This window comes from Erythrolamprus reginae, chromosome 8 (genome assembly GCF_031021105.1).
Source record: "Erythrolamprus reginae isolate rEryReg1 chromosome 8, rEryReg1.hap1, whole genome shotgun sequence".
In the NCBI taxonomy this organism is placed as follows: domain Eukaryota; kingdom Metazoa; phylum Chordata; class Lepidosauria; order Squamata; family Dipsadidae; genus Erythrolamprus; species Erythrolamprus reginae.
The window spans coordinates 543,523-555,609 of record NC_091957.1 but is presented as its reverse complement, the minus strand read 5'-3'; the positions used below and the strand labels follow the sequence as shown (position 1 = coordinate 555,609).

Sequence of the window (12,087 nt, the reverse complement as noted above, 5' to 3'; positions counted from 1 at the left end):
TCGACTTCTAAGGAGGCTGAAGAGAAGAAGACAGGAGCCTCTTTGGAAGGAGACATAATGTGGCATTAAACCTAGTGTCCCCTCCTTGGGTCAAATCTCCACCCCAGCCCCTTAAAAATGCTGCACACAAGAAACCCACCTGGTCAGAGTTGCTTCTAAAATTCATTTTAATATGAAGAAAAATGCACAGACAAAACCCAGTTCTTTCTTCATAAACGTTTTCCTTGGTTCTCAAAGCGCTTTTCAAAGTTACCTTTTCTAAAAATGAATTGATTTAGTTTTTAAAAGAAATTATGGACCTCTTTTTTTTCTCAAAACAGAGCTATTCAGCTTCACCCAAAGAAAACAATTCAGCTTTTCTTTCATCAAGAAGAAACGGAGACTGAAGGTTTTTGCCCTGCATATATTTTTCCAGCCCCTGCAAAAAAGAATTTGATACACTGAATGTGGAGGGATTATTTTTTAAGACGCCTCAAAGATTAACAAAACCCAAAAGGTGGAGATGAACTGTGTGATAAAATAGAATTAAACTAGCAGTTAATGATGCTGGGAAAAATTGTTTTCGTTATCTTTGCTTTCTGCAACAATCACAAACCATCCTTATTTTTAAAACCAGCCCTTTTCTATCTACTGTATACACACTTTCCATCTCCACCTATTTCTACCTTCCGTGTTCACATTATTTTTCACCAATTCTTTTGTATTTTTTTCCAGACTTTTTGCAGGTAAAGGCCTAATCAGGCTGCTATTTCACTTTAGGGCACCAATCACGTGCTCTTTAAAAAAATGTTAGCAAAACAAGAGAGAGGTTCCCTGGTGCCCCAGGCCTCATGCAATATTAGCATTCTTTATGTGCAAAACAAAATTCTCACTGCTAAATTCTGGCTCTTTCCATGTTTTGCAAAGAAAAAAAACAAACAAACCACCCAACAACCAATGAGTCAATGTTTACAAAGGATTCTCCTGCTCTTATTTCTGGGTCAGTGCAAAAACCAGTTTGTATTGTTTGCAAAGTTTGTTCCCTTTTCGCAACAGATATTTAACCCTTTGGGAGCTCTGTAACAGAGAATAATTTTCTGACCTCTCCAAAGTAAGAGACCAGTGGTGAGATCTCGCACACGGCAGGCGGCTCCTCATCTTGAGAGAAACTGGAGGAAGAGAGGGAAACATTTAAGGCTCCCCAGAAACACACAAACGCAACTTATGCTGCAGGACAATGAAGATCGAAATGCAGGAAAGTTTATTCCCATGGAATAACCAAATCTACAATCTGGGACTGGGATAGTATTTGCCATTGATTGTGGAGAGTTTCTATATTAACTGTTAACCATTCAAATATCTTTTCCATGGGTGCCTGGTAAATATACTGCTCAAAAAAAATAAAGGGAACACTCCAAGAACACATCCTAGATCTGAATGGATGAAATATTCTCATTGAATATTTCATCTGCACAACTGTTCCATTCGCACAGCAGTGTGTGAAATTGATGGTCCATCAAGGTTGCTTCTTAAGTGGATAGTTTGATTTCACAGAAGTTTGATTGACTTGGAGTTATATTGTGTTGTTTAAGTGTTCCCTTTTTTTTTTTTTAGCAGTGTAGTCACAGTTGTTTCAATATCCCCAATTTAAATCGTAAAAATCAGTATTAACTTTAAAATATTGCCATCCTACTCATAAAATAAACACGGCTCACAAAGCCTCGGTTGTTGCATCAGACATGTAGCCGATTCACACAACGCCCTGAACCAACATCCGACAATGGTTGTGCAGGACCCATGAAAGGTTGCCCCTTCGCCCAGGGCCAAGCCTCATGCCCAGCCGGGCTGATCGAGCCAGGGCAACCCACCTCTCCTTTTCCGGGATGGGCTCCCCGGCCCCTGTCACGAATCTGCCCCCCGCCTGGAGGGCCCAGCGGTAATGCTGAGAGAGGAGGGAACGGCGTGCCGTGGCCGGCGTGTCTCTGGCAGCCGTGGCTGCGTTCTTCAGCGGGGAGAACTCCTCTTCCCTTGGCACCTCCAAGGCGACAAAGTTCCTGCCAATAGAAGGATCAAGAGTTGGTGGCCTTGAAACAGGCCAGCGAGTGGTTTAGTTCTACACGGGTCATTTCGTTTGGCCATGCCAAGCTGGTTAAGCATTTGAGGCGATACCCGTTGATAGATTGTTTAGGGAAAAATACATCCACAAAACAACTCAAAAACAGTGTTAGGTGTGAGTGGTAATAGTAATGGGCCATTCAGACGTATAAACCAGTAGAAATATATTATATACAGCAACAAGGTAGAATAATCTCTTTACACTTCTAATCACAAATACAATCTCAAGATCCAATACAAACCAGTTAGCATCTGCACACAGCGCTAGCTATACAGTAACTACCAGTAAAAAAACCTCCCCCCAAACAGGAGCTCCGTTGGCTCCCCCTTGTGGCCAACTCTGATCCTTCTCTTAAAGGCACATCATATAAACATACATTCCTTGTTTATATGTATTGTAACCCAATATAGTTACATGCAGGGTACTGACACCCACGTAACTCTGGTTCACCCTTCATGCCTTTATATTGTTCTAGTCAGAGATCTTCAAATGTGGCAACTTTAGGACTTGTGGACTTCAACTCCCAGAATTCCCCAGCCAGCAGAGCTTTAAGTCCACAAGGAAGGTAGATCTTTGAACTGCCCACAAAGATGGATGTAACTCACCAACTCCTCTCAACTCCCAACGCAGGACAGATTTAATTGCCCCAAGAGCAGACTTCGCCTTAATGGGAACCGCTGATCTCTGCGGGACCCCTTTGAAACAGGGAGGGGGCCCAGGTCAGCCAGCTGCATGGTGGTTTTGGTGTGGGTGTGGGTGTCTCTGTGTGTGCAATGCTTCTGCAGATTTTGTGTTAATGCAGCAACTTGGAAGGCTGCGCAGCCCCCTCTCTGCCACCCCCCTCCCCTCCGCAGCCGTCTCTGTTCCACTTCGCAGCCCCCCAAAAAGAAAGGAGAGGCCTCGGCCACTAACTTAGCAAAGGGGAAGACGTCAAACACAAACTTCTCCAGCTTTATCCCGTTGGGCTCGGGGGGCTCCACCCGACGGCCTCCCTCGTCCACGTAAGGCACTTTCTTGATGGCCACGTGGGGTGTCAGCTGCGACTCGAATTGCCTGGAGAGGAGAGGAGGGTGTCTGCCCACAGGTGGCCTCCCCACCAGGCCTCTTCCTAAGCCCAGGACTTTCCTCAGCCCAGCTGGGGCCTCCCCACGCCAAGAAGCACCAGCCCCCCAGGAGAGATCCACCCCCAGGGAAGGGAAAAGAGCCAAATTGGGGGTTATTGGACTCGGCTGTTCAGGATGAACGAAAAAGGGGAAGAGCATTAGCTATAGCAGTGTTTCCCAACCTTGGCCACTTGAAGGTATCTGGACTTCAACTCCCAGAATTCCCCAGACAGCATTTCCTGGCTGTGGAATTCTGGGAGTTGAAGTCCAAATATCTTCAAGTGGCCGAGGTTGGGAAACACTGAGGTATAGTAATAGCACTTCGAATTATCTACCGCTTCATAGTGTTCTCCAAGCAGTTTACAGAGAATCGGCCTCTTGCCCCCAACAATCGGGGTCCTCATTTGACCCACCTCGGGAGGAAGGAAGGCTGAGCCCACCTTGAGCCGGTGGTGAGATTTGAACTGCTGAGCTACAGCTAACAGTCAGCTTAAGGAGCCTGCAGGGCTGCAACTATAACCACTGCGCCACCCCAGGCGCATGAGAAAAGGAAGTTCTCATTTCCCAGCATGTGATTTTTGGTGACTCCCTGAAAACCGTTTCCTAATTTTAATATTAGAGCGCCCCCCCCCTTCTGAATAACGCTCAGCTGGTCGGCGATTGGGCAGAGCAGTTAAGCTGCCTCCAACAGCTGTCAATCTCCAGATCCCCCTTCCTGGGTCCAACTGGGCGTCAAGAGTCTCCCGTCTCCGTTGTTTGTACTCCTAGCAGGCTCCTCGCACTTTCCACCCACCCCCCACCCCATGTGGAGTGTGTGTGTGTGTGTGTGTGTCAGGGAACTTACTCCACCACCTCCCGAAGGAAGTCGAGGCTGAAGAAATGGTTGCAGATGTTTCCTGCCCAGTAGGCCAAGCGGCCATCTGGGCTGCGTTTCTCGGCCGTTTCCGCCACGATCTCGCTGTACTCCACCACCCGAAAGGCCCCATCCAGGCGACACACCACCCCAACGGGCTCGGCGGGAGAGGCCTTCTCCACCACCTGCAAAGGCAGCGTTGAGGGCCCGTTGGCCTTGGGGAGAGGCTGGCGGACGTAATCCAGGCCGCCCCGCCCCTTTCACCTTGGCACCACAATCGGCCCCTCTCGAGACGCAAAAGCCGATGAAGACGGGGTCCGCCATTTTGACCAGGATGTTGTCCACGCAGTAGACATGGACGAACTGGACGCCCCGTCGCTTCATGTCCTCCAGGATCTTGTGGTCCCCCAGGGCACGGTACAGGCCCCCGTTGCCGTCTGCAGGACAGCAGCAAGCAAGGGCTAGTCTGCTCCTCCAGCCACCACCCCCCTAGGCCCCCCTGCTTCCCTCCCACTACCCGGGGGCCCTCATCCCAGAAGGGGCTCCGGTGTGTGACGCGCCAAATGCGAGAGCAGGGAAGGGCCACCCAGAAGGCCGAGGAGAGCCGCCCACCTGGCGCCATGGCGATCTTGCCCTTCTCCTCCAGGATCACCTTCCCGTCAAAGGTCACGGCCGGCAACATCCTTTGCTCGAACAGGATGACATTGGACTCATCCAGGTTGAAATAATGGTGGTCGCGGAAGAATTTCTCCGTCGGCCCCAGCGTGAACTCGCTGGTCATGATGTACCTGCCAGAGAAGCCAGGCAAGCGGATTCCCCACCGGATCCTTCCCTGCCGCCGCTTAAGCCGCCCAGGGCCCCGGGACGCACCAGGGCACCAGGCACCGCGAGCGGCCAAACTTCCGGCCTGCCAGTTGCTCCACTTTGCGGATCCTCTCGGCCTGGATCTGGTAGAGGGTCTTGTGGCTGGGCAGGCCCACGTCGAACATGCCCTTCGGGTAGGGCACCCCCAGACGTGTCCCTTGCCCCCCCGCCAGCAGCAGCGCCGCCACTTTGCCCTGGGCGATCTGGCGGAGGCCTGCGGGACGGAAGACACAGCTGGCATCGGCCCAGCTCTCTTGAGAGCCCCCCCCCACGTTCAGTACCCCTGCCAGGCGGGCCCTCTCGGCCACGGGGGGCGGCACAACGACAGTCCGGGGATGACGGGCGCGCCCACCTTCCTCCTCCCACCGCTGCAGAGCCGCCGGGTCTCCGCCGCCCACGCTGCCCAGCGCCTCGGGCGGGAGGGGCTCCATGCGGCCGTCCAGCCCTTCCGCGCAGGGCCGGGGCGGGCGGGCGCAGGCTTGGGCCGCCCGGCGGCAGTGCTCGGCCAGCTGCTCGGGCTCCAGCGCCCCCAGCGTCCCCAGCAGCGCCTCCCGCTCCGCCGGCCCCAGTTCGGCCCAGAAGCGCAGCAGGGGGCGCTGGCCGGCGCGCTCCAGGCGGACCCGCAGCGCCTCCATCGCCTCCTCCTCCTCCTCCTCCTCTAGCGGGGACGAAGCGCCGGTCGCTCAGCGGGGCTCAGCCGCGGGTGCCGCCCCGTCCGGCCAGGCGGAGCTTCGGGCCTCGAGGGGGCCGGGTGGGAGGGAAGCCCGCGGCCGCCCCCTGCCCTCCAGCCCCGCCCGGCCCGGCGGCTCCGGCGCTCCCGCAGCAAAATCAAACCAGTCCGCGCGGCGGCTCGGCCAATGGGTGGCGAGGGCGGGGCGGGGCGGCCAATGAGCGGAGGGAGGCTGACGTCACGGGGAGCCCGCCCCCCCCCCCTCCGGCACGCCGCTCCGAGCCCCCCGATGGCGCCGGGACGTCGCCTGGACGGTCCCCCCCCGCCGGCGCCCCCGCGGGCCTTCCTGCAGAGCCTCCGCCCGCTCTACGACATCCTGGACGAACGCCGTCGGGGCTACGTGCACCTGCGGGAGATCGAGTCGCGCTGGCGGCGGGCGGGCGGGGAAGCGGGGCTGGCGGGGGTGCTGGAGGGGCTGCGGCGGGCGGCTCCCCCCAGCGGCTACCTGACCTTCGAGCGCTTCGTGCTGGGGCTCCGGCTGGCGCTCCCGGGCCCCGAGGAGAGCCCCGAGCCCAGCATCCCCGTCGGGCAGGCGCTGCCCCAGCCGCAGGGCCAGCGAGCCGGTGAGGCAGCCGGAGCTCCGGAGCGGGGAGGCTCTCGGGCCACGCGCAGTCACGCTCTTGGGGGGGGGGGGGCGCTTCCCCGGGGGGGCGGCAGGCCAGGCCCAGCACACCACGCGGAGCAGTCGGGGTTTAAGTGGGGGGGGGGGAGATGGCTGGGGGGGGCCTGGCCCTGCGAGGGGAAGAGCGGATTCGGGGGGGGGGGGGCTTCCCTGGGGGAATCCGGGGCTGCCGGAGGGCGGAGTGCAAAGCCGGGCAGCGGGAGGGACGGAGCAGAGGGGCCGCTTCCTTGTGAGGGTTGTGGGTTCAGCAGGGACCCCTCCCCCTCTCCTTAACCTGCGACCCCCTCCCCTTCCTCTTCCCCCACCCCGCGGCAGGAGAGGCCAGTGGGAGCCGGAAGCCCCCGAAGGAGCCGCTGGGACAGGAGGGTCCCTGCCAGGAGCCCCCGAGGCAGCCTAGCATCCGAAGGCAACGCCGGAGACACACCCTCGCCCACGGAGTGGACTACGAGACGGTATTTCTCCCCCCCCCCCATCCTGCAGAAGGCAGAGGGACACCCCCTCCCCTGGGTGGCTTCCCTGGCAGGGCGCTGGGAGTGATGGGAACTGTAGTTCTGGCCCGGGGGGGGGGGGGAGCTGGAGATGGAAGGAGGGGCGGCTGCCTTGCCCACTGATGCCCTCCCCCCCCTGGGGGCGTCTCCCGGCAGCTGGAGCGGGAGAAGGAGCGGGAGTGCCTGCTGCGGGGGCTGGAGCTGGCGGAAGAGGCCCAGGGCTGGTACCTCCAGCAGCTCCACCGCCTGCAGGGCCACCAGAAGCAGCTGGCACGGAGCAAAGGCCGCCAGGTGAGGGCCAGAGGCAGGTGGTTGGGGAGGGGCTGAAACCCTCCCCCAGAAGGGCCTGACCCAGCCCTCCCCCCCCTGGTCTCTCCAGGAAGAGGACAGCCGGACGGGGCTCAGCCCCCTGGCCCCCCAAGTGCAGCAGCTGAGCCGGTGCCTGTGGAAGCTGCTCTCCCTCTCGGCCCAGGTGGGGAGGAGCCCCAGGCGGTGGGGGCAGGGGGAGGGCGGGGGCGCACAAATACTTCCCAGAGGCCAATCAGGTCCCACAGGGTGGGCCTCCTCCAGCAGGTGGGCGGGACCACAGTGGAGGGCCTTCTCTGTGGCTGCCCCAGCTCTATGGAACCTACTCCCCACCCCGACGTCCGAACTGCTCCCACTCTAATGGCCTCCCGAAAGGCTTTGCTGGCCGGCCTGGGGGCCGTGAACATTGCAACTGTCGCGGCTGAACAGTGCACGCGTGGGGTGCATGGACGTTCAGTGGACGTTCAGTCTTTGTCGGTTTTTATTGTTTTAATATTCAACTTCTTTTATAGTGTTATGTATTTTTTATATTGTTGAAAGCCCCCCCCCCAGAGTCCCATTGGGAGGGGCCGCCACCGGAGTTGAATGAACGAATGAACGAACGAATGGAGAAACAAACAAACTTTGCTAGCATTTGCCTGGGGCAAGGCCCCCGCTGCCCATAAGGACTAGAAACCTGTGATGTGCTAACCCTCCGTTCTCTTCAGCCTGGGGACTCGAGCCCCCCCACCGCCTCCCACAGCCCTCCTGCCACTCAGCCAGGCCCCTCCCCATTCGTGGGGCCACAACAGACCATCCACATGCTGAAAGAGCAGAACAGGCTCCTGACCAAGGTGAGGGGGGAGCAGAGGGGAGCAGGGCCCCCTCGCCCCCGTCTCTCCTTTGGGGGGCAGGTGGAGGAGGGAGGCCCCAAGCGGCTATTCTGCCAACACCCCTTCCCCCCCCCCCGCAGGAAGTGACGGACAAAGGCCGCCGGATCACCCAGCTGGAACAGGAGAAGTCGGCTCTCATCAAGCAGCTCTTTGGAGCCAGGGCAGAAAGTACCAAGGACAGCAGCCAGCTGGACTCCACCTTCATTTAGCCTCAGACCCCAAGAGACTGGGGCAACGGGGCACCTCCCACGGGGTGGGTGGGGGGCTGCAGAAAGACCTGGACCCTCTTTGAATGCTGCCCCCTCGGGTTCCCACGGCCAGCAGGAGGCATTGCGGCACCATCTCTGGGGAAGGGTCAGGAAGGGGGCCGAGACCCCCACTCCCCTGCCCCAAGGAAGCCCCCTCCCCGACTGCAACACTCCAGGACGTTCAAAAAGTGTGGAGCAACCCCCTCAGACACCCCCCCCCCTGAAGGCTCCGGACTCTCACCTCTTCCAATAAGCCCGGCCTCTCTTTTGGGCCTGGGGGGTGAATTGGGCCTTTGTAATATTTATGGCCGACGTTTCCCCATTGCTCTACTGCAGACTCTGCATATGGAAGGGCCCAGATACGTCTGCACTTCCTCTGGTGCAGTGGGAAAGCTTCGGAATCTGCCTGGTTTCCTTCGGGCCGAGAGGGAAGCCTTTCTGCCCTCCCCCCCGGCCCCCCAGGCTTGCTCAGCTGACAGGCTGCTTACAACTGGCTGTTTTTCATGGGAAGAGGAAGCTGCCAAAGGATTTGGGACTCCCCCCCCACACACACACACAGTTGCTACAGAGGTCTCTGGCGTTTGCAAATAAGCCTTGTTTTCTGCAAAGCATTTTTGAAGATATTTTTTTAAAAAAAATAATAATCAAGTACATGTGTTAGTTTTGTCATTGTGCAAATCCAAATAAAAATATTGGACCATATTTTGCTGTTGCTTTTATATTAGTGCCTGGCATAGATCAAAGGGGCTTTAGCCTGAAACTAGATGCCCAAAAGAAATGAGGGTGTGGCTGGTTCTGCTCAAGAGACGCGGGTAAGGTTACAATCCAAAGTTCTGCAAGCAAGGAGAACTTTTTTGCTTGAAAAGGAAGCAGGGACCAAGTTGGCAATAGCACTTAGACTTGTATACCACTTCACAGGGCTTTGACAGCCCTCTCTAAGCGGTTTACAGAGGCAGCACAATTGGCCCCAACGATCTGGGTCCCTGTTTTGCCCACCTGGGAAGGAGGGAAGGCTGAGTCGCCCTGGAGCCGGTGGTGAGATTTGAACTGCTGAACTACAGCTATTCGGTTAGCTGAAGGAGCCTGCAGTGCTGCACTCCAACCACTGCGCCACCCGGGCTCTTACTTAAGTGAAGGATCTGTGTTTAATTATCTGGATGGCTTTCCAAAGTGGGTTTTTCAGGGAGTGGAGAGGCCGCTCTGCCAGCCAGTCTTCTTGGACGGACTTTCTTCCAAGTTATGAATCAGGTCATGAGTATTTTCGCACTGGGCTTTGGGGAGGGGGAGACGGGGGCTGAACCCAACCCAAGGGGGCTCCCCATCAGCTGCTCCTTCCCGGAAAAACAATGAGTGTTTTGTTCCTCTTTTGTTTTGGTTTTGTTCCTTCAGTGCAAGGCAGAGGCCCAAATCTTCAACTTCCCCCTCACACACACCCCAGACACCCCCCGGGGGCTTCTCCCCACCGTGAGCATCCACGCCAGAGGCTCACACCACGTCCCAGGGGGGGTCGCAGCAGGCAGCCCTCCAGAGACAGCCCTGGGGAGCTGGCACTGGCTCCAGGAACCGGATCTCTCTGTCCTCCCAGAACTGCTGGGCAGGATTGGGGGGGGAGTAATGGGGGGGCTGGCTGAATGTTCAAAGTCCTGCCCCACCCAAATGTGCTTATGGCTTAGTATATGTTGCAAGGCTTTGCCAGGAATCCGTCTGTTTTCAGTGTCCTTTCATTTTTTGCAAGAGATAAACGCTTCTTATCTTCCTCCAGAGAAGAATTCAGGGGGGGTGACCGGCTCCCACCTGGTTTCTGGCCCCTTTCTTTATTCTGTAGCAACCTGGGAGCCCCACCCCCCACCCCCACCCGTGAAAGACGGGCCAGGCTCCGGCCCAGATGTGCTACGAAGGCTCTCTTGAATCACACTAAGCCACAGACCCACCCGGGAAGCCAAGACCAAATGCAGGACATCTGGGGTGACCGTCTAGTTAATCTCTTTCCCAAACCCCAAGGTCCCCAAGGAGGGGTGACTGGGTGGGGGCCCCCGCAGGGCTGGACACACCTGGAGCCTTTGCTCACCTTTTGCCTCAACCTGCAGCAGCCTTGGCTCTTTTACCCTCCAAAGGGGGGGGCATTATAGCAATAAAGGGGGATATTTGTAGCTCAGGGTCGACATGAGGGGTCTTTGGGGCTCCATTGTCCCAAAGCTGCCAAACTGACGCTCTCTTTACCAGCCCCCAAGGCGGAGGGGTCAGGGCAGCTTTTCAAGCGAAGGGGCCCCTATTATGGGGATTTGGGGCTGTGTGGGACCCTGCTAAGGGCAGAAACTGGGCTTGAAGTGTATCGTGAAAGGCCCAGCAGCACCAACACATCCTCCATTCTTTGTTATTGTGCCTCCAACTTCTGGGCAGTTGATCCTTTGCTGCCACTGACTTTGGCCAGGAAGCGTCTCCTGCTGTTTGTGCAGGAAAAACCCCAGATATAGGAAGCTGCCTTTTGCCAGTCCAGCAATTCTGCATGGGGAGGGGGCTTTGGGGGTCAAGGGGTCTTCAGCTGCCCCTTTGCTCCTTCTCTTGAAGGGAAAGTGAAACATCCTTGACAACGATGTAATAACCCGCAAAGCAACAGAGTAATAATAATACTGTATTATTTAATATCCCAATTAAAGGGCGTAGAAGATGAGGATTAGTATTATTATTAATACTAATACTGGCGGCACAAGAACAGGCCATTAGAACAAATGCTGTCAAAGCCAGAATTGAAAAATCAACAGACGATCCAAAGTGCAGACTCTGTAAAGAAACAGATGAAACAATCGATCACATACTCAGCTGCTGCAAAAAGATCGCACAGACCAACTACAAGCATAGACATGATGCTGTGGCACAGATGATCCACTGGAACTTGTGCCGGAACTACCATTTACCAGTGGCAAAGAACTGGTGGGATCATAAGCCTGAAAAAGTGGTCGAAGATGAGCAAGCAAAGCTACTGTGGTCTTCCGACTCCAGACTGACCGAATTCTGAAGCATAACACACCAGACATTGTGATTGTGGAGAAAAAGAAAGTATGGATCATCGACATCGCAATCCCAGGCGACAGCAGAATTGAGGAGAAGCAGCTAGAGAAATGAGTGAAATACGAAGATCTGAAAATCGAGCTGCAACGACTCTGGCATAAGCCAGGGAAATTGGTGCCACTGGTACTTGGCACACTGGGCGCAGGGCCAAAGGATCTCAGTGGACATTTGAAAACCATTGGAATTGACAAAATCTCCATCGGTCAATTGCAAAAGGCCACTTTACTGGGATCGGAAAACATAATTGGCTGCTATATCACGCAGTCCTAGGTGCTTGGGAAGCGCCCGACTGGGGATGAAATGCGAAATCCAGCATAGTGATCTCGTTTGCTGTGTTGTACTGACGTAATAATAATAATAATAATAATAATAATAATAATAATAATAATAATAATAATAATAATGCGGTCATGCTACCTGAGTAAATCTGCCCTTTGGGGTCTTGACTGCACCTGAGCATGGAGGAGACGTGACCGTCCACAAAACCTTTGGCACATAAATTCCCTGACTTACTGCCTGGTGGTCATTGAGAAGGCATTCCAGATGTTACGTCTGGAAGGAGCCAGTTCTGCAGAGGCAGGCATAATGTAGGAATCTGGGCTTCTGCCCCACATCACCCCCCAACTCGAACCCCCCCTTCTTCCCTCGGCTTCCTCCGCTCTTAAGTTCAGGCTGGGGTCGCATCGCAGGATGTCTCCTCTCCAGGAATCCAGTGTTGCTTTGGCCTTGCGCCCATTCCTGTAATCGCAGATGTTTTGCTAAAGTCAGAATGGGTCACACCCTCCTCTCCTTCCCAGAATTTGGGCCCTTCAGGAGGGAAAGGAAAGGGGGCCAGGC

General features: G+C 55.8%; 2 protein-coding genes across 4 annotated transcripts; one reads left to right on the top strand and one right to left on the bottom strand.

The window, feature by feature from the left end:
* Positions 1 to 149: 149 nt before the first annotated feature.
* Positions 150 to 5,663, bottom strand: UAP1L1 (UDP-N-acetylglucosamine pyrophosphorylase 1 like 1). 3 transcript variants are annotated; one of them, XM_070758447.1, is made up of 9 exons: positions 5,268 to 5,663; positions 4,922 to 5,129; positions 4,664 to 4,839; positions 4,316 to 4,488; positions 4,043 to 4,236; positions 3,038 to 3,148; positions 1,848 to 2,033; positions 1,082 to 1,148; positions 150 to 418 (listed from the first exon to the last, which is right to left on the bottom strand). In XM_070758447.1, exons 1-9 carry the CDS (start codon positions 5,548 to 5,550, stop codon positions 323 to 325), a joined length of 1,494 nt encoding a protein of 497 aa, XP_070614548.1. In that variant the 5' UTR covers positions 5,551 to 5,663; the 3' UTR covers positions 150 to 322. The 3 variants fall into 3 exon arrangements, with proteins under 3 accessions (XP_070614548.1, XP_070614547.1, XP_070614549.1); XM_070758446.1 differs by having other exon boundaries at positions 3,008 to 3,148; positions 5,268 to 5,661; XM_070758448.1 differs by lacking the exon at positions 3,038 to 3,148.
* A 211-nt stretch (positions 5,664 to 5,874) lies between these two features.
* On the top strand, positions 5,875 to 8,883 carry SAPCD2 (suppressor APC domain containing 2). The gene is made up of 6 exons (XM_070758449.1): positions 5,875 to 6,208; positions 6,583 to 6,719; positions 6,912 to 7,046; positions 7,135 to 7,227; positions 7,769 to 7,894; positions 8,014 to 8,883. Exons 1-6 carry the CDS (start codon positions 5,875 to 5,877, stop codon positions 8,140 to 8,142), a joined length of 954 nt encoding a protein of 317 aa, XP_070614550.1. The 3' UTR covers positions 8,143 to 8,883.
* The last annotated feature ends 3,204 nt before the right edge of the window (positions 8,884 to 12,087 follow it).

What these genes read in the sequence shown, in the direction of transcription:
- UAP1L1 (XM_070758446.1), bottom strand. Translation starts at nt 5,550, where the DNA reads ATGGAGGCGCTGCGGGTCCGCCTGGAGCGCGCCGGCCAGCGCCCCCTG. An exon ending in TTCCTTCGGGAGGTGGTGGA is followed by an intron (nt 3,149 to 4,042) that starts GTAAGTTCCCTG and finishes TCTCCTCTCCAG; the next exon opens with GCAATTCGAGTCGCAGCTGA. An exon ending in CCCATCCCGGAAAAGGAGAG is followed by an intron (nt 1,149 to 1,847) that starts GTGGGTTGCCCT and finishes CTCTTCCTCCAG; the next exon opens with TTTCTCTCAAGATGAGGAGC.
- SAPCD2 (XM_070758449.1), top strand. Translation starts at nt 5,875, where the DNA reads ATGGCGCCGGGACGTCGCCTGGACGGTCCCCCCCCGCCGGCGCCCCCG. An exon ending in GCCGCAGGGCCAGCGAGCCG is followed by an intron (nt 6,209 to 6,582) that starts GTGAGGCAGCCG and finishes ACCCCGCGGCAG; the next exon opens with GAGAGGCCAGTGGGAGCCGG. An exon ending in ACGGAGTGGACTACGAGACG is followed by an intron (nt 6,720 to 6,911) that starts GTATTTCTCCCC and finishes GTCTCCCGGCAG; the next exon opens with CTGGAGCGGGAGAAGGAGCG.